At 36.3% G+C, this 19,908-nt stretch overlaps 3 protein-coding genes and 1 long non-coding RNA gene across 8 annotated transcripts in view; 3 read left to right on the forward strand and 1 right to left on the reverse strand.

Moving 5' to 3' along the window:
- The first annotated feature begins 6 nt into the window (after positions 1-6).
- Positions 7-4,704, forward strand: LOC122358227. Of its 3 annotated transcripts, none has more exons than XM_043258010.1 (9): positions 7-213; positions 1,346-1,462; positions 1,776-1,835; positions 2,462-2,530; positions 2,617-2,658; positions 3,116-3,142; positions 3,297-3,536; positions 4,163-4,264; positions 4,359-4,704. In XM_043258010.1, the coding sequence occupies exons 2-9, from the start codon at positions 1,396-1,398 to the stop codon at positions 4,442-4,444; spliced, it is 693 nt and encodes a 230-aa protein (XP_043113945.1). In that variant the 5' UTR covers positions 7-213; positions 1,346-1,395; the 3' UTR covers positions 4,445-4,704. The 3 variants fall into 3 exon arrangements, with proteins under 3 accessions (XP_043113945.1, XP_043113946.1, XP_043113947.1); XM_043258011.1 differs by having other exon boundaries at positions 1,412-1,462; XM_043258012.1 differs by lacking the exon at positions 3,297-3,536.
- Positions 4,705-6,216: 1,512 nt separating this feature from the next.
- Positions 6,217-10,079, forward strand: arl3l2 (ADP ribosylation factor like GTPase 3, like 2). Its single transcript, XM_043257883.1, has 6 exons — positions 6,217-6,234; positions 7,490-7,633; positions 8,256-8,372; positions 8,464-8,514; positions 8,919-9,104; positions 9,897-10,079. Exons 1-6 carry the CDS (start codon positions 6,217-6,219, stop codon positions 9,942-9,944), a joined length of 564 nt encoding a protein of 187 aa, XP_043113818.1. The 3' UTR covers positions 9,945-10,079.
- A 1,776-nt stretch (positions 10,080-11,855) lies between these two features.
- On the forward strand, positions 11,856-12,954 carry LOC122358234. Its single transcript, XR_006252586.1, has 2 exons — positions 11,856-11,988; positions 12,469-12,954. It is a non-coding gene; the product is annotated as an uncharacterized LOC122358234 (long non-coding RNA).
- Positions 12,955-13,103: 149 nt separating this feature from the next.
- The window catches only part of LOC122357407 (soluble guanylate cyclase 88E-like), a 12,377-nt gene continuing 5,572 nt past the window's right edge, over positions 13,104-19,908 (reverse strand). For all 3 annotated transcript variants that reach the window (XM_043256787.1, XM_043256786.1, XM_043256785.1), the window contains 10 exons: positions 19,445-19,562; positions 19,198-19,327; positions 17,910-18,056; positions 16,910-17,056; positions 16,670-16,826; positions 16,141-16,250; positions 15,821-15,910; positions 15,125-15,271; positions 14,587-14,724; positions 13,104-14,516 (listed from right to left, as the gene is read on the reverse strand). In XM_043256787.1, the coding sequence (XP_043112722.1) occupies positions 14,358-14,516; positions 14,587-14,724; positions 15,125-15,271; positions 15,821-15,910; positions 16,141-16,250; positions 16,670-16,826; positions 16,910-17,056; positions 17,910-18,056; positions 19,198-19,327; positions 19,445-19,562 (1,343 nt within the window). In that variant the 3' untranslated portion in view covers positions 13,104-14,357. The remainder of the gene's footprint in view (positions 14,517-14,586; positions 14,725-15,124; positions 15,272-15,820; positions 15,911-16,140; positions 16,251-16,669; positions 16,827-16,909; positions 17,057-17,909; positions 18,057-19,197; positions 19,328-19,444; positions 19,563-19,908) is intronic.

Genomic DNA, 19,908 nt, shown 5'->3' on the forward strand with positions numbered 1-19,908 from the left:
GAGGAACTGCGGTTACTCCGACTAAACCTCGCTTTCGACTGTAAGCAACCCTTTGTGTGGTACGAGCCCTACGCTGAAGCCCACCTGGCCCTCCGCTCATCCACTGAGACGAACCCCATGAACGAGAGAATCATAATCAACCAAAGTGGATAACCTCAACCTGTTAGGGGTCACGGATGCACTTACACTGTAACCGGTTTCTTGGTCACTAAAGTAAGCTACGCAGACACGCACAAGAGGCCTGGGAACTTGCACAATGAAACGCCTACATCCTTTTATGTGAATAGAGATGTTTAGTAATATTTTTCACAGCATTTGTCATACCGTGATGTCACACGCGCAGTGAATCAGAGATTACGATGGAAGATAATAACCAATTTAACTACAAACATAATGGATTACAAACGGTTACTGTCAGATCAGGGGGAGTGGTCAGAAAACTAGTTTTATATTAACTGTAACAATTTTGCTCGGAAGGGTTTTTTTTTTCTTATTTTATATTAAGAATAAACGTAACCAAATGCGTTTGTATTCGTACAGATTTTCACTGTGTGAAATAAAATAGTTTTTTCCACCTGTCCGCTCACCTGGTCAGAGCTCGAGCGCATCTTAAACACACGACTCTTGCTGAATTTTATCTGTAAAGATGCCCCTCTGGCCAGCCGAGAGAAGCTTTGGCTTAAACCTCTAATCGCCACCATAATACCAGCAGTCGAGAACACCGGAGACAGCGTGCGTTCAAGCCGCGCCACTACGCGGCACGCGTTCGTCTGCCTTAGACTCGCCTCAACTTCAAACAGGTGAACGGAGAATCAGCTGACGCGCATGCGCGGACCGTTTAAAGGACTTTTATATTGCACATCATTTAATTAAATTTAATTTAATTTAATTTTAACAAGTGCATATCTCCCTGCTAGCTGAGGTAGTATGAGGTATATATATATATATATATATATATATATATATATATATATATATATATATATATATATATATATATATATATTATATATATATATATATATATATATATATTTTTATTTAGCTGCTCGGAACATGGTATGACATTTCTGAAATATGATACTGTGTTCATTTATATTACATTTACATACTTTTTGCCTCTATGAGGTGCCATTTTTTCCTGTTTGTCCTTACATATTAATAGTACTTCCTCAGTGGGCTGCTGTACACTACAATATGGAAACAAAATAAAATTGACATGTCAAACGAAACACAGATATGAAAACAATTTATGTCATATATTCAACAGCTCTTCACGATCCTCTGTGCATCACTGTAAGCAAAGTAGTCAGCTGTATATAGAAATATACTCCTGTGCCTGCAGGTTCCTGAGGTGATTTGCATGATTATCTGTGTGTATATCTGTGTGTAAATATGCTTCTATGGACAGAGCTCTCCTGTCCGAGACACACATCTGAAGCACACAGCCTTAAAACAGCAGGTAAAAGACTTTAATCACGTTTCTATGTAAGAGAGAATGCTTGTGTCATTTAGGATTCTGTTTCAACGCAGTTTGTAACTAATTTTTTTAAATTAAAATAAATCACATATTAACAGCATTTTCTACTTTCTGGGTGAAAATGGTTAAATTTACAGTTTTAATGTATGTGTGTGTGTGTGTGTGTGTGTGTGTGTGTGTGTGTGTTATTAGTTTTTCAGGAGAATAATAAAACTAAGAGCATATTGTAGATTCAAATCAAACTCATGTATTTGTCTTGATTTTGTATTTTTGAATCATCTTTCTCTCGTGTCAGGACGTGTGATCACCAGAATGTTTAGCAGAACGCTTCTCATTACTGTTCTTCTTCATCTCTGTGAGTTTAATTCATTTCTTTTTTTTTTTATTAATGTATATATTTATTTATTTTTGTTTATTCGTTGATTGATTTATTTTCTATTTTCATAGTAGTTTTTGTTCTCGTTTAGTTTTTTTATTATTGCCTTGGCAACTAGCTGCAATAAAACAAGCATCAGTTTTGTATATTATCTGTGTAATGTTTTATTTAAGTTAATGTGTATTTTATTTTTAAGTGATGTGCATGATTTTAATGGTTACTTTCAGTTTTGGTTAACAATAATGACATCTGCAAGGGGTTAACCGTTAGCTTGCAAAAGGATGTCAGTTTAAAGTTATTCTTTATATTTTTAAACCATGCTTTGACCCACGAACTGAACGAAATAAATACAAAACAAACTGATTAATACACAGTAACAGAAATCACTAATTCATATTTGTGCTGTTGTTTTGCCGCCAAAATAATGCCACTAATTTTTTTTTATTTTTTAGTTAAATATAAAATAAGTATATCAAGGAATAAATATATCTAGAAATAAATGATCAGATTTTAGGTCAGAAATGGACATTCAACCGTCGTATGATAAAAGTAATCACATTTTGTGAGGTTAATATTTGATATCTTATTGTCTTTTCGTCTCTCAGTGGGTGCAGGCCATGGACAAGCTGGGACGTGTGAACTGCTTGAATGTTTGGACTGTTCTCAATCTCTAGGTAGACATACAGCACAAGCACAGAACACTTTTTACATTCGACTTTTGTAAAAAAACCCTGATTATAATTCTTTGTTCTATCTCAAGCGTGTCCACTGTGCCAGCCCACGCCACATAACTGCAACACTGGTTAGTTACGTTTGTTTTTTGAATCTGAGTTTAAGATGTATTGAAATGCTCGTTTATTACATATTTGAATGTTCAAAAATTAGTGAAACATTTCTAGAAGAAAGGAAAAAAATATCTATGAAACACAAAAATAAATGATGTCTTTGAGATCCTGACTTTTTCATTTATAGGTCTTTTTTTCAGAAAATTCTGATTATTTCCCAAGGAATAAAAAATCTATAATATAATAATCATAATAATAATAAAGGAAATTGACTTTTTCCCTCAGAACTGTGAGATATAAACACAATTGCAGAAAAAAAGCCTGAGATTTATTGTTTTTTATACTGCGGTGAAAACAGGCTTACATAATAATCAGAAATTTCAGAAAATATAAAAAGACAAAATATGTAATGACAAAAAAAAAATTCAGTTTTTGAGAATGCATTACATCTGTTCCCGTTCTCCTTTTCACCAGGTGTCCCGCAAAACTGCACGATAAAAGGTACAAGTGCTATGCATCATTGCCTGAAACACTGATCAAATCGATGCTACTGGAGATAAAGTTCCCTCAAGAAGAAAATGACTTCATCTATTAGATATAATTTGTAAACGTATGAAATGTATGATGACCTTTGACCATTTGGTCTTCTTCCCAGATTTTAATGTGACCGTATACACCTTTCCCACCAAAGTTAGAAAGGGTACAGACGTGACTGTTAACTGCACTCACAAAGTTCCTCACGCCTCCATCAGCTGGATGAGAGACCAAAAATTACAGGAAAATGAAAATGAAAAAATCTTTCAAATCGAAAACATTATAAAAGCCTCAGTCATCACCTGTGAGGTTAAAAGTATTTGTGGGGACTACAACAAAACTATAACAATTGAAGTAGAAGGTAATTGTACTGCTCATCAGTTTTAATTATGGACCATGATATCAAATAATAATATTAGTAATAATAATAAATGATGGATATTTGAATATTTAAATCTATATATAAAATATTTTTAGATTTAATATATGAAAAATATAATGCATGGATGGATGAACGGATGAATGAATGACTGGAAAAATGGACAAACAGATAGATAGATAGATAGATGGACGGATGGACAGATAGATAGATAAATAGTTAGATAGATGGATTGACGGATGGATGGTTGGACGGACGGACGGACGGACGGACGGACGGACGGACGGACAGACAGACAGACAGACAGATAGATAGATAGATAGATAGATAGATAGATAGATAGATAGATAGATAGATAGATAGATAGATAGATAGATAGATAGACGGACAACGAACGGATTTGACAGACAGACAGACAGACAGACAGACAGACAGACAGATAGATAGATAGATAGATAGATAGATAGATAGATAGATAGATAGATAGATAGATAGATAGATAGATAGATAGATAGATAGATAGACGGACGGACGGACGGACGGATGGATGGATGGATGGTTTGACAATAGTATGTCTAATGTCTCTCTTGTGTTCTCTCTGCTGTTAGCTAGTAATGATATGGTGGTTTTACTGATTTGTGTCGGAGCAGCAGCTGCTATCCTCATGCTGTTTGCAATAATCATGAAGATTGCGCTCAAGAGAGGACAAGGTACATTTATAACCTTTTGCAATTAAAAAGAAGCATGTTGTCCTTCTCTATTTCATACCATCTCTCTCTCTCTCTCTCTCTCTCTCTCTCTCAGCCCAGAGCCAGGCCAGGAAGAGACAAAGAGAGCAGAAGCTGGAGAACATCCACAGCACTGTGAACACCATCACCAGCTACTACTGAGAGAGAGCGCTCCCTCCGCTGAGACTTTCACTTACACACTCAAAAATATCTCGATCTCTATGCGTTTTTGAATTGCGTATAAAATTTCCATCCATTTGGATCACACAATTTTAACGTAAACTAATAATTGAGCTTTTAACATGAACTCTATTTATATTCATAACTGATATTGTATATAAATAATGTATAACATATTTTTTCTTAAATATATACATGCATGCAAGTTTATTCATATATACATAATAAATATATGTACATTACACATGTTTGTGTAAATTGTTTGTATGAAACTTATTTTGTGTGTGATTAATCGTTTGACAGCAAAAATTATTATTTTACTTAATACTTAATTATTATTAAGTTGAAAAAGTAAAGATTAAATACTATAATGCTGTATTTCTTATTGTTAGCATATGTTAATGTATTTAATGTTTTCTTGCTGAACAACTCCCTTTATCTAGGTAGAAGTATAATTAGTTTATAATTAGTTAGTATTTATTAGTGGGTTTCTGACAAATGCGATTCTTTGTGATTTTTGTGTCATTCCTGTTGTTTAATATTTTCTGCTGATCAGGAGAGAAATCACAAATGAGATTTCTTTGCAAACACAACAAGATTAGAAAGCAAACCGAGACTCTTGGTTAAAGTATCGTTTTTGTTTTTCTCCTGAATACAGATTTGTCAAGATATTAAAATCTGGAATTTAAAAGTCAAAAATCTCAAGATCAACTCAAACTTTTTCATCGAACTCTCTCAAGATCAAACAGTCTAATCTGCTATTGTCTTCCATGTCACTAATTTTGCATTTTTGTTTCTTCATGGGAACAGAGTTGGAGAAATGTAGCAATACATCGCTTTCTCACCAATGGATCCTCTGCAGTGAATGGGTGCCGTCAGAATGAGGGATAAAAACGTCACAATAAATGACAATTAAACCACACAACTCCAATCATTTAATAAAAAAACATTGTTTGTAAGAAAAAAATATAGCATTATGACTTTTTATCTTCAATAAATATGAGTCTGTATCTAAATGAACTCTTCCTCCAGTGAAAGAGTTCAAACCCTGCTGTCTATCCACATCAAAATCCGTCAAACCTGTTTGTTTAGCACTGTTTTAGATTGTTTTCACTAGTGTACAGTGCTTGTGCATATTTGACAAGATGGCTTTTTCACTGAACAAAACTTTTATGGAAAGAGGCCTGGAAGAGACATCACTTTAAAGTAAAAAAAAAAAAAAAGTCTTAATTATGGATTTTCCTAACAAAAATGCTACTTTTCTGATCACAAAATGTTAACTGATAGACTGGTGGTGTGGTGTGAATTACTTGTGGATTATTGTGATGTTTATATCAGCTGCTTGGACTCTCATTCTGACGGCACCCATTCACTGAAGAGGAGATGAGCAAGTGACGCAAAACTCATCTACTTTAACCCTGTAGCGGCGGCAGCGGTTAGCAGGGTTAGTAAGTCACCGTGATTCCCCTCAGCACCTAGAGATAATTCTGGTAAAGTCTCAGTGGGGGTGGGAAGGAGAGAGACACTAATTCCGTCTTTCCTAATCCTCCAATCCTCCATTCAAGTCTTCTACGCTCATTGACAGAGTCCAGTACAACACAAGCTAACTATTTTAGCTCTCTATCACACTCGCGAAGCCCTAAATATGGGAGAGGGATCGTCAATGTAGTGGTAATCTTTATTTAAGTACATATCCATAAACCTACGGAGACAGCGGGAGAATGTAAGACAACCAGGACGGGATAGAAGTCAAGATGGGTGAAGCTCCGAAGGTACGTTTGTCACTTTCTCTGTGTTGGCATCCCCACCCAGTATATCTGCGATCCGAAAGCCCAGAACATCTTGGCTACATACAATCATTTACACGTTCATTTAATAGACGTGCAATTACAAAAATGAAATGTGAGATCATTTGGATTCAGCGTCTGTCGTAAACATAAACACGTTTCAGAAATCTGGATAAATTCTGTACACTTTCGGCGTTCAATCTAGTCTATGTTCTGAGATGATTAGTATTGTCTTATGGAAAGAAAGGGGCCTAAGCGATCAGAGATAGGTCATGTGACCCAGATAAATCTCATTACTATAAACCTTAACCACATGAATGGAGCCTGACAGACTGATCTGTGCGTTACTCGGAGAAACTGCGTCTGATAACGGTGCAAATGTCAACAATTTGACGACTAGCTTTCTTAAATACATGCTTCATGCGCTAAAGGAAATTTACCAAGGCAAAGCATCATTAGCTTAATCTGTTCACCTCAGAATGAGGCTTAATCTGCGCATGGGAATATACGCCTGCATGCTAGTTTCCTTGCTGCTCAAGTGGAACATTAGTGTTATTGCATTATTACTAAATAATTTTTTTAATTAGACAGGAATCACTACTGTCACTCATACAGGGAATAAACCAGTGTTATTTTAGTATAATTAAGTATAATTTATAATTAAGAATAATTTATAGTTTTTATTAATACATATTTTTTATATTAAAAAATTCAGGGTTTTAGCAAATTTCACATTTTGTCATTTTTATACAATTCATTTTTTCATAGCATTTATCAGTTTTATCTGTCTAATGTTATTTTAGTACATTATTAAACAAAAAAAAGAGAAATATTTTTATATATTTCAGTTTAACCTTAAAACATACTATAAATAAATAATCAACCCACACTTTTATAAGCAATCAATTTACATTTTTGGATTCTAGAAGGTTCTGGAAATGTTTGTTTGTGGTTGTAAATAATACAATCTATTGAGAAGCGTTCTTAGAAACAACCTAACAACATAAAAGTATCCTTACTAAACCATAACCCTAAGATAACTGATAAATGTAATGCAATTTGCTTTGAATAAAAGTCAAATGAAATCAGCGTGAATGAAAGTATGTTCTTAAAACATTACTGTAATAATGTTACCACTATAATGGTAAAAAAGTAACAGAAATAACAAAGGCTTATTTCCTGTAAAAAGTTAACATTTTACCAATATAAACGCAGTAATGTGAGTGTCTGTGCTTTGTAGGGTTTGCTCTCTGTGATGCAGAAGCTGAAGGGATCCACAGAGCTGGAGCTCAGGATAGTTCTGTTGGGTCTAGACAACGCTGGTAAAACCACACTGCTCAAGTGTCTCGCCTCGGAGGACGTGAACACCATCACACCAACACAGGTGAGTCTGAACAAAACCAGCCCTGCTGAAAAATCTTCTGGTCCAGTCTGCAGCTTGTCCTGACAAAGCTGGTTCTTCTCACTTTTACAAGAAGAAACCATCTGACTGGTTTTGAACGTCCTAGCAAAATAGAACCTTTAACAATAAAGAACCATGTAGAACCATAGAACCTCTTTAAAAATAAAGAACCATGTAGAACCATAGAACCTATTTAAAAATAAAGGTTCCAAAAAGGAATTTTCACAGCATTGTCATAGAAAACCATTGTTGGTTCTCCAAAGAGCCTTCAAGCTCTTAAAAGACGTAATCATTAGATATTTCATATTGAAGCAATATTTGGTAACATTTATTTGAAGGTGTCCTTGTTACACATTACATGTACTTACTATTATATTTCTAATAATTGATGCATAATTAAATGAAAGGAAAACTAAGCCAAATACTAAACCTAACCCTATATATAGTACTGTAACAAAGACACCTTAAAAAAATCGAACCCAATATTTTACAGTGTCACCAGTGCTCTGGTTTAAAATTATATATTGTTTGATTTGCAAATTATAGTTATTTTATAGCTTATTAAGATATTTTGGGGCGATATTGACCAGCAAGCTGTTTCCAGGGCTTTAACATCAAAAGCGTGGCCTCTCATGGAATGAAACTGAACGTGTGGGACATCGGCGGACAGAGAAAGATCCGTCCATTTTGGAAAAAATACCTAGAAAACACAGATTTATTGGTGAGAAATGACTGCATTCACAATAGCAATTTTTCAGCGTCAACTGCCTCTGTCTGCTAACAAACAAGAGATGTTGTTGGTTCATCTGTAGGTTTATGTCATTGACAGCGCTGACAAGAAGCGGTTCGAGGAAACAGGATTGGTAAGGCGGGAAATCATATGCAAATACAATTCCTGGAATCTTCCCACAGGACAAAGGTTATTTGTTATTGGTGAACAGTGTTAAGTTACGCAGCAAAACACGATACAGCGTAGCCCTGGAAGAAAAGTCTGACACCTTATTAAAAATCGTTTAAACAAGAAACATACCATTTTAGGATCTTGTACGTTTTAAAGCAAAACAAGGCTATAGATAATAGGCTATCTATCTATCTATGAGGTAATTAGTCAGACACAACAGGAGATTGGCAACAACACATCACCCAACGTTACATTTACCCCAGGAAAGTTGATATATTCAAATAAATATGGCAGCATTTGACTATAGACTTGTGGAGGCAGCTGGATACTGTCGCCTGAATATGAATGCCGTATGTGTTACCGTAGGAGCTGTCAGAGTTGACAGATGAGGAAAACCTCGCTGGCGTTCCCATCCTCATCTTCGCGAATAAGCAGGATCTGGGTACGGCGTCTCCGGCCAGCGAGATCGCCGAGGGTTTGAACCTGCACACATACAGAGACCGGGTCTGGCAGATCCAGGCCTGCTCGGCGGTCACTGGAGAGGGGGTGCAGGTGAGGCCAACTGCTAGAAAACAACTAGCGTTACAGTAGCGCCCAAAATCATTAGAACACTAGTTCTTTCGCCAGCTAAAAACGGTGTTAAAGTGACCCTGCTGTGGATTATTGAAAATGACCTTTCATGCAGCGTGTAACACAGCTCCAAGGGGATGAAAACATTTGAAATCTGAAAGTGAACCGTTTAAAAAGTTACTGTTTTTCAAAAGAAGAGGCGACTAGGAATCATTGAAACGAGTCGTTTTTTAAAACGAGTCCCAAACCGTTTCAAGGTGACGTCAAAGTGAAGCGCCATCCCATTAGCCGTGACCTTGTTGATCTTTTCGTGTTGGTTTTGGATGAAAAAGCTAATTCATTTATTGCCACTTTTGGAACATTAAAAGCTCAAGAAAGCAATGTTAAAGTGCCCCTATTATGAATTATGAAAGGGTCATGTTTTGGTTTTGGCAGTCAACAGGTTAACGCTTTCATTTTCGTATAATATCCATTTATTTTTAGCTTAATTCTTCAACAACTCACAAACGATTCTCGGGTTTAGTCTCAGTTTGTGTTTCTTCACCGGACTGGAAGATGATCAGATCTCTGTGCGGAGCGCCGGCCGTTTTGGGACAAAAATCTCACTGAATTATTACAATTAATAGCAAAATTAATCTTTGGAAATGTAAACTGATATTTCCTACTGACACACCACAGCAAAAGATAAAAATAAGATCAATAGCTGGTGGAAATACAGTATATCATATATAAGCATCAACTAAATCTTCCTGCATTTTCTCTGTGTTTTTTCAGGACGGTATGAATTGGATCTGTAACAACCTCGTCAACAGGAAGAAATGAACCTTTCTGCCGTATAACACCTGGTGAACCGTACAAGCATTCAACAACACCTGACATCTCTTCACAATCAATAATTGCAAACTATTTCTTTTGAGTAGGCCTCTTTTAAAAAAAATCACGGTACCGCAGTGTACTTTTAAACCGTCTGTTCATCATTAGTGGATCATCAGAGAAGATTTTGCCTCAGTCCTTAGAATAGCAAATGAAAAAAATAAATGTACTGTACATATCAAAGTAAACTATTACATCATCCATTTATTTTGTCTTCGAAATGGAAAAACAAATAAACTGCTCATTTATCATATGTTCAACCTGTCTTGTAGTCCATGTACATATTGATCATTTGATTTCCTATTTGGAAAGGACTAACATGAAATTATCGATTATCCAAATCAATTATCCAAAGCCAACGTTTCACTCTAAACGGCTGATTCAATAAGAAACTAAACGCCTGCGTCCCAATGTGCATACTGCCCATCTTAAACTCTATGTGATACTATTAGTTTTGAATACTATATATACAGTACACACTGGGATGCAGGGGAGAATATCTGAATGGACGGCTGAATCACTGGGTTACGCGATTCTTTCGAAACAGATTCATTCAAGGAACAGAACACCGTGTTGCTCTCAGAAAAATACATTGTTTGTGCAATGAACATAAAACAAAAACCCATACACGGATATTTTCGGTTTCATTGCTGGAATAACAAGGGCATTCTCACTGCATGCTTTTGAACTATTAACACGTGTTGAAAATATACAGGCTATTTTTATTTTTTATTATATTGCAGAGTTGGATAACGTCAGCTCTGTTATCACCTCTCAGTCCCTCACAGTCACACAGCACAATACGTCAGGGGAATGTCTTAAATACCTTTTTAAAGACCTTTAGAACCATTTATGAGAAAAATGACAAAGCTGTGTACAGAGAGCGCAAAAAGGGGTGGTGGTTTTACAGAGAGGGGGGGTTTTTTGTCTTTTTTATAGACCAGGGGGATGCCCCTCATTTCAATCCTTTTGCATGACACTATATATATATATATATATATATATATATATATATATATATATATATATATATATATATATATATATATATATATATATATATATATATATATATATATATATATCCATCCAGCAGATGGCAGCAGATCAGTTTGGATTGAACAGAAATCAGCAGGTGTCTTTCAATCAGCAGACAAACTGCAACAGTTATACTTTGCATGACAATAAATCTCTCCAGCTGCTGACAGACACTGATGAATGTATTCAAGCCATCTGCCTTTTCTCCCAGCAAAGATTACAAAGGACAACAAAACACAGATGATAAAAAATTAACATGAAATCTGTCATTGGTGCAGAAAAGTGAGAGGTTTATAAAATAAACATTTCTATCTATCTATCTATCTATCTATCTATCTATCTATCTATCTGTCTGTCTGTCTGTCTGTCTGTCTGTCTGTCTGTCTGTCTGTCTGTCTGTCTGTCTGTCTGTCTATCTATCTATCTATCTATCTATCTATCTATCTATCTATCTATCTATCTGTCTATCTATCTATCTATCTATCTATCTATCTATCTATCTATCTATCTATCTATCTATCTATCCAATTAATTTCCTTCTGTGATTCAAACATCCAGTCAGAAAATCTGAGAACCCATAAACATCCGCTTCTGCATCTCATCTCAGCATCACTGAACGGACACGCTTTGTGAGCTGTAACAGCAGCAACAGACTCGTTTTTATGTTAATGTATAATCTATGTATCTGTCTACTCGTCTCTGTCGAGTTGGCAGGTCGCTGATGTCACGTTCAAGCTCCCATCCACTCAGTGGGCGTCTCTATGGCAACATCGACTGTCTCTCCTCCCTCCTTTCTCTCCAGCCTTTCTTAATTTCTTTGTTTCTTTCGTCCTGTCGCATGGACGCGTTCGGTGAGCAGGTCCAGAGACACAAACACAAGTGGACGTATCTTCAGAAGGATCGGGCAGGAACACTTTTCTACAGATAAGAACTGACAGCAGTTTCTCTCGACTGGGTGAGTCTCTTTCTGCCTCCTGTCAAACTTTTAGTTAAGAGAGAGCTTCTGGAGACCAGAAAACGAGATTATATCTAATATTTCTTAGAAAGCCGTTAGTACATCCTTGAATACTAATCAAAATCGACTCCAATCATCATATGCTGTGAAGTATTGCACAAAACTGCAATGCTAACGATTATATATTAAATAATATACCTGTATGTAGAACCTGTTACAAAAATTGTTTCAAATGTATTCTGTTCAAAACTGTTTTCAACACTGATGATAAAGACTTTTTGAGCAGCAAATCAGCATAAAAGAGTAATTTCTGAAGGATGACGCTTTGAAAAATTCAGCTTTGATCGCAGGGATAAATTACATTTTAAAATCATAAAGTTATCTCTCAATGCTGCTGTTTTAACTGTTTTTATCTAATAAATGCAGCATTGGTGAGCAGAAGAGACTTGTTTTAAAAAGCTGTCCCTGTTTCCGCACCAGGTTACCCATAATTCCCCTCGCCGTCATGAGTGGTGTGGCACACTTCAGCTCCGAGGCGTATGCCGTCCGTGGGAACGTGACTCCCGACACTCAGCCCCGGGCTCCCTTCTGAAGACACGTACACACACATTCACACCATCCTCATAGTCATCATCTTTTGCATCGTCTGCTTCCTGCTCTTGGTGGCGTTCTTCTACGCCTTCTGCTTCCACTGCACGCTCCAGACGTCTCCCAAAGACGAGCGGCACAACTCCGGCTGCAGTCTGGACCGAGAGGACGCCACCTTCAGACGCAGCTCCTCCAGCCCCTCGCTGGGAAACACCATCTGAGACAGACCTCTGAAAGAACTAACTGTTGTTGTTATTATTTGTATTACTTTCGTTCCTTTTGAATTATTTATTTTCTGAGGAACACAAACTTAATTGGATTAGTAGCTATTTCATGCAGTCACCGTATTTTAAAAAATAAATATACATACATACAGAATTTTTGCATTGTTTTAATTAAAGTGGTCGATTTCATTTAAAGCAATGTGAGCTTTTAATGCTCCAAAAGCGACACCTAGTGGCAAAGAATGAATTTGCATTTTCAGGCAGACCAAAAGGAAAAGACCAACAAGTGGACGGGAAATATGCTTATTGCTTGGGATATATTTATTCAGGCTTGAGACTCGTTTTAAAAACAAGGTTTTTTTAAAATACAATAACTTTATACATGCCATTGTATTAGAATGAAGGACTGTGTGACACTGAACACTGGGGTAATGATCCTAAAATTCAGCTTTGCAACAAAAGTGTGTGAAATTATTGAGCCTTCTTGTACTGAAATATACTGAACGGTGATTAATTAAGTTACACTGTCATTCCTGCTTTATTTTCACATCACTTCAAGGAAACAGTTGGGCAGTACAGTAAGTAAACAACACGCACAGAGAAAGGCATCAAGAAAAGCGCAGAACAGAGAGAGAATGATCAGACGAATCCTGAGAAGAGCTGCAGTGTCATCTGTGATGGGAAATTATCACTTGACACGTAACCGAATGATTATGACAAGCCTCTCAGTTTGTAAAGACAAAGAAAAACAACTGATTGCATTAAAACACTAACAGTGGAAGTCAGTGGGATAAATCTTCTAAAGCAGATCCTATTTTAACTTTATCCATGACCAAAGGTCAAATCCTTGACCTTTAAAGAGACTTCTTTCAAACACATGAAACTATCTTGTAGTGTGTGTGTATATATATATATATATATATATATATATATATACACTACCATTTATCTTTATTTTAAGTAAGCAAGCACTTCCCTAATTAGCATTTTTAAAGATAAGTATATGTTATTTAAATGGCTAAATATGTATACATCATGGTAGTATTTGTTGCACTGCTTAATTTAATTAATAATTTATGTTGATTTTATTTTATTTATTTATTTAAAAATTTATTTTCTGGACAGAATGGTTTTAATTACTAAATGACAATCTGGTGGAATTTACCTATTACCATGCATATCCTGTCAAAAATAATAATTATAATAAAAAATAATGTTAATAATAATATTGACTGATGAAATGGGATGAAATATGAACCTTTCATTTTTATCAGGAGATTCATTAAAAATGAAAAAATTGAAGGTATATGTCAAAAAGAGAACAAAGATTTATCAAACTAACCTGAATGAGACGAATGCAGACGAAAGGCCAACACAATAAGCACTTTTCAGTTCAATATTACTTCCAATCTATTTACAAGACAATCTAGGCAATTTTTACAGAAATCATGCAGATCAACAGCCTGAGCATGGACAAAGAAAACCAAAGTGGCTGAAACAGTTTTAAAAAAAAGACTCTCGGAAATCAATTTGTAAGCCGTGTCATGATCGCTATGATTAGCACACAGAGCACATGGTGCTTTTCTCAGAGGCGCGGGAGTCACACGAGCCAGCGGGAGACTCCATTATTGAGTCTCGGCCGTCAAACTCAGCCGAGTCGAGTTCAGTGTGTGGGTCCTGCAGACTGCTGTCCTGAAGAGCGTCCTTATAATGAGACTGAGAGACAGTGTTTGATATTATCGTGCGTCGCGGTGTAACATCTCATCACAGAAATCACTGATCTCACCTTGCTGACGGACGTTTCTTCGACCCGACACTCCTCCATCGACTCCTCCAGAGAGTTCCCAGAGGTTTCCATCTTCATGCGGTGAGAGCGGATGCTCTTCACATCGTCCTCATCCTCACCTGCCACTGAGGGGAACACCTGAGGGAGACAATCCATCAGAAAAAAACTGTGTTATATTAATAATAATAATAATAATAATAATGAATGATGATTATTATCCCTTTTTAAGTGGTCAGTAATAATAAATATCATCGTAAATATTATTAATATTCAGTACACCAACAATAATAATAATAAATAATTCTTTAAATAATAATAATAATATATGTTAATGCGTATATCATATGACTTTCACAAGTCTGACAAGTTTAGACAAGACTGACTGGGCGGTGTAGTTAGTGTTTAATTGAATTTAATAGAATTTTTGGTAGAATTTATTTTATTTTATTTTGATTTTATGTTGACTTTAAGTTCAGATCATTGCTTTAAACTCTAAGATTGCTAGAACTCAGTTGCTCATAATATATGACGCGTTCACCAGCACTTCCTCATCAATGGGCGGTTCGGCGGCAGAGATGGCAGCTTTACTGATGGTCTGGGCTTCAAACTGTGGGCATGCAGCCTGAGCGTTTCCATCTTTATCTCTCTTTCCTTTCAGCCAGTACGTCTCAATCTCCACATTCCCCTGTCAGAGAAAAACATATAACATCAATACAGTAGTTGTAGTTTGTTGTAGGATCAGTCATATCTTTCCAATGAAACCATAAAATTAGCAGTATGAATGTTATAATTTGATTTAATACAAAGTCACTAAAAACCACAATAACTTTTTTTTTTTAAAAATCAGGAAAAACTGTTAACGTCTAACATTATGCTTCTAATAATTTACAAAAAAAATATTTAAAACTATTATTTTTTAAATTTTTTAACATTTAAATTATTTTATTATATTTTAAATCATATTTAAATTGTGTATTTTTATTATAATCACATAATAAAGATAAATTTTAAAAATAAATATATATATATGTATATATATATATATATATATGATATATATATATATATATATATAATAAAAAATATCAATTATAATTGCTACAGCACAGCACTAATAATAAAAGTTGTCAAACAGGTCTTGGATCAGTCCACTGGACCTCAGGTGGTCCTGTTTGAAACGTCTGGGTAAACAAGCTTTGGGTCGATTTTTCAGTCCAGTTACTTAGCGACTGACCTTGATGGTAATGGTACCGCGTCTCTCGAAGATAAAGTGACTTCCTTTCAGGTGCTCATAAGTAGCGCTGCTCAGCTGTATGTGCATTTCCTATAAATAACAGATCAGTCGATCAATAGAGTCAAATGTCAATCAGACAGCAGGCGTTCGGGCCTGTGATAAACAGAGAAACCAACAAAAATCAATCTAATGAGCGTGTGACATTATGGAGCTCTTGAGAAAAACTGCACTAACCCAACCATCTCCGCTTCGAGCAAACGCTGCAATTTAGGACGCGCAACTATGCGTGCAATATCCATGAAATTTCGTTTTCAATCTACCTTCCCATTGCTCTCCATGGCAGAGGCCGTGTGGACCGTATCACCATGAAGACCGTAGCGAGGCATCTTGTGACCTACGACCCCAGCCACCACCATTCCTGAGTGAATTCCTGAAAGAAGTCATAAAACACACAGTTCTTTTTAACGCAGGGGGAGCTTTTTGAAAGAAATCAAGACATATGTTTAGCGTGAACGCAATAAACTGATCGAAAGCGAGAGTGAAATGTTTACGTTAAACATTAATGTTAAAATTAAACGTTTCTTGAGCAGCAAATCAGCAGAATAATTTCTGAAGGACCGCGTGACACTGAAGAATGAAGTAATGATGATGAAAAAATAAAATAGAACATTTTTATAATAAATTGAAATAATATTTTACATCATCGCTGTTTTTGATCAGATCCTTGGTAAGCGTAAAAGTAAAAAAAATCTGACTGATGTCAAACGATATTGTGTATTACACGATATGCAAAAATTAATGTAAACAGTGACAAAATAACAACGATTGAATAAAAGAGAGAAGACAGACCCACGCGAATCTGGATGTTGTTTCCGTTGGAGGGATCTTTGAGATGATCAATAGAGCGAACCATATCTAGAGCCATGTCACAGATATTGTGAGCGTGATACTTGGTCTTTTCTGGAGCACCTGCTACCACCATGTAGGCATCACCTATAGTCTCAACCTGAAACACACACACACACGAGTGTGAGGAACATTTGTATCGACATGCGATCGCGCTGGAAGCACAGTAGAAAAGAAGCTCACCTTAAACACTCTGTGTTTCTCACTGAGCGTGTCGAAGAGCGTGTACATGGTGTTGAGCATAGAGACCACCTGCATGGGTGTGATATGACTGCAGATACGAGTGAAGCCCACCACGTCGCTGAACAGGATGGTCACATCGGGAAACACCTGGAGCACATCAGATACAGACATGAATGATCAAAAGACAATGCTAAACAGAATGATTGAACCGGTCACAATTTAAAGGAACAGGTCACCAAAAAATTTTAATTATAAATGGGTGCCGTCAGAATGAGAGCAGGCGGATTTGATCCTGATGCCTTTCTTTTTTAACTCTGGCAGCAACGAACCATTGTGAAACTGGTCCTGCTGCTTAACATGTCTCCTGTACAGAGTCCAGGTCTCACATGCATACAGCAGACTGAACCACAGCTCTGTACACGTTAACCTTCGTTGCCAGTTTGATGTTGTGAAGTCTCAACACAAGGCTTCGAAGGCTACCAAGGCACAGTTAGCTTTTTTGTTTCCTTTAATTTATAGATTGTGGACGTGATTTACTAATGCCCTGGATTTGTGAAATCATGCACACGGTTTATAAATCAAGGGAATCAATTAGTAAATCGAGCATGCGATTTTGCAAATCGAGGGGACGAAAAAATAATCACGTGCACAGTAAATCGTGTACACATTTTTATTTTTATTTTTTATTGCATGTCATATGCAGAGCTCTATACAAAGCTGCATGTTTGTAAGAAATAAATCTGTTGCCTTTGGCCAAAATACCAGCCCATAATTCATAGTAACATTCCTCCGGTGAAAAGGTGCATCGCCTGTTGTCCTCTCACATCAAACAGTTTTTCACTCTTGTTAACAGACGGACTGGAGTAATATATAAGTAATATATTTGAATATATATTAAGTTTTTAGAGACATTATTTTCAGTCACAAGACACAAAAACAAGACGGACTGGTCTAGACGCTAGTAACATCTGCATGAAGTTAGAGGTGCAGATGTTCTAACCTCACAGGTGTTCACAGCTGGTTCTCCCTTCCGCAGTCGCTTAGCAACAGGTTTAGGAATCATTCTGTACAGAAGATCATCCGTCTTTTTCATCTCGTAGTCCAACATTTTCATGCTTTCCTCCAGTTTACTGGATTTCTTTTGCTCCTGTGGGTCGCAACAAAGATTTAGAGAATTAACAACAGAAGAACATATCTGTGATGCCCTTAACGTGTTGTTAAGAATGCTTTTACACTATAAAACGGACCACTAAGGGAATCAAATAAAGAAATCGGTTCTCTAATGGAATGCAGAACTGAATTAAAAACATAAATACAATTAATTTCAATTACTTAAAAATATACTAAATTAATAAAATTTTATTTTATTTTATTCGCATTTAAAACGGTCATATGATGTGATTTCAAGTTTTCCTTTATCGACAGAGTGCTACTGCATAGTGAGGATCCCTATAATTGCAAAAACTAAAGTTTCAAAACCAAAGATATATTCTTTATGAAAGTTATGAACACCTAGTTCAAGCACGGCCCCACTTTTCTACATCACAGAGTGGGTTTATTTTACAACGCTGCCCAAATATTTATGCAAAGAAAGGAGCTATTATTCTGGCTGTAGTGTTGTTGCTGGGGCCATGTTCTGGAGACGCTGTGTTTCGTGGTGAAAGTGAAACTACTTTGTGTGCTTCTAAAAGCGGACACAATTAGAAAGCATTGTTTCAGCACAAATATTTTAGTGTGTTTAGCTCATTTACGGAGAACTGATCCCTCGGCTGTGCACAGAGACCATAAAGTGAGGCAATTCTAACAGTCTGGTGCTTCTGATTCACAACCATTAAGTAAGATATTTTTTTTATTAAAGGAACCTGCTATTTGCTGTTCAAATGTGAGTTTTGAGCAGCGAAGGGTAGTGTTTGTTGTTTGTTGTTTCTCCGATCATGAATGCAGACATGGTCATGTTTATGTAAGGCGACACGTAATAAGACAGTACTAAGTCATGATAATCAGTAATAATGTTCCCCACTGGATGCAGAAATGTCTCATTTGTAATGGCTTTTATTATATGTGGAACATAATTCATTTTTTGAACCTTAAACTGCATAAACACATCGCGTTACACCAAACACACAAAATAACGCTCTTTGTAGCAACATGTAAAAATGATGTGTCAAAATTCTTTCTCAGACCCCTACAGAGCGAAAGCGACACGCATTGAGCAAACCGAGCCTGATCTGGATTTCTGGTGATGAATCCATCAAACGCAGGGCGCTCTTGAGGCCTGACAGCTGTACCTGAATGAGGGCTCTCTTGAGCTCTTCAGACTGCTGAGTTCCCGCCAGCACCAGATCTCTGCTCGAGTCATGCATGCTCAAGTCATTGATGTACAGACCTGTCTTAAACATAGCACTTAAACTCTCCATGCTGCAAAGACAATACACATACAAACAAACAGAACCAGCTTTTAAGTACAATAATTGCACAAAATGAACGGAAATGCACCTGCGCTGCCTAATGTGTGTGTGTGTGTGTGTGTCTTACACCGGAGTGCCCAGGAAGATGATGGACTCCCACTCTGGCATGTATCTCATCTGACCCTTCAGTTTCAGGCAGCGGCTACCATCGCCCCAGCTCTCCATCGCATTAGCGCTGTTTCCATCTGACACCATTAGAGCACAACAAACATGTTAGCATCACTTTATTAATGTGTTTTCCTCTTAAACATCAAATATAGTCAAGCTAGATTTAATTTCAATGTTCAAGTCAACTCAAACCTTCATAATATCATTTTAAAACTCACCTTCACGTTGTTTAAAAATCCATATGACTTTCAAATAGTGTTGTCAAACGATTAATCACATCCAAATAAGTTTTTGTTTACATAATTTATATGTGTGTGTACCGTGTATAGTTATTATGTATATATAAATGCAAACACATGCATGTGTTTTTTATATTTAATATATTTTTATATATGATATTCTAAAATATGTATGTATGTGCAA

The sequence above is a fragment of the Puntigrus tetrazona genome, chromosome 14 (genome assembly GCF_018831695.1).
Source record: "Puntigrus tetrazona isolate hp1 chromosome 14, ASM1883169v1, whole genome shotgun sequence".
Taxonomy (NCBI): Eukaryota; Metazoa; Chordata; class Actinopteri; order Cypriniformes; family Cyprinidae; genus Puntigrus; species Puntigrus tetrazona.

Bases quoted from the DNA above. Each gene is read 5' to 3' on its own strand.
- LOC122358227 (XM_043258010.1), top strand. From the start codon at position 1,396: ATGCTTCTATGGACAGAGCTCTCCTGTCCGAGACACACATCTGAAGCA. The intron at 1,463-1,775 runs GTAAAAGACTTT...CTCTCGTGTCAG, and splicing joins ACACAGCCTTAAAACAGCAG to GACGTGTGATCACCAGAATG. The intron at 1,836-2,461 runs GTGAGTTTAATT...TTCGTCTCTCAG, and splicing joins TACTGTTCTTCTTCATCTCT to TGGGTGCAGGCCATGGACAA.
- arl3l2 (XM_043257883.1), top strand. The intron at 7,634-8,255 runs GTGAGTCTGAAC...AGCTGTTTCCAG, and splicing joins ACACCATCACACCAACACAG to GGCTTTAACATCAAAAGCGT. The intron at 8,515-8,918 runs GTAAGGCGGGAA...GTGTTACCGTAG, and splicing joins GGTTCGAGGAAACAGGATTG to GAGCTGTCAGAGTTGACAGA.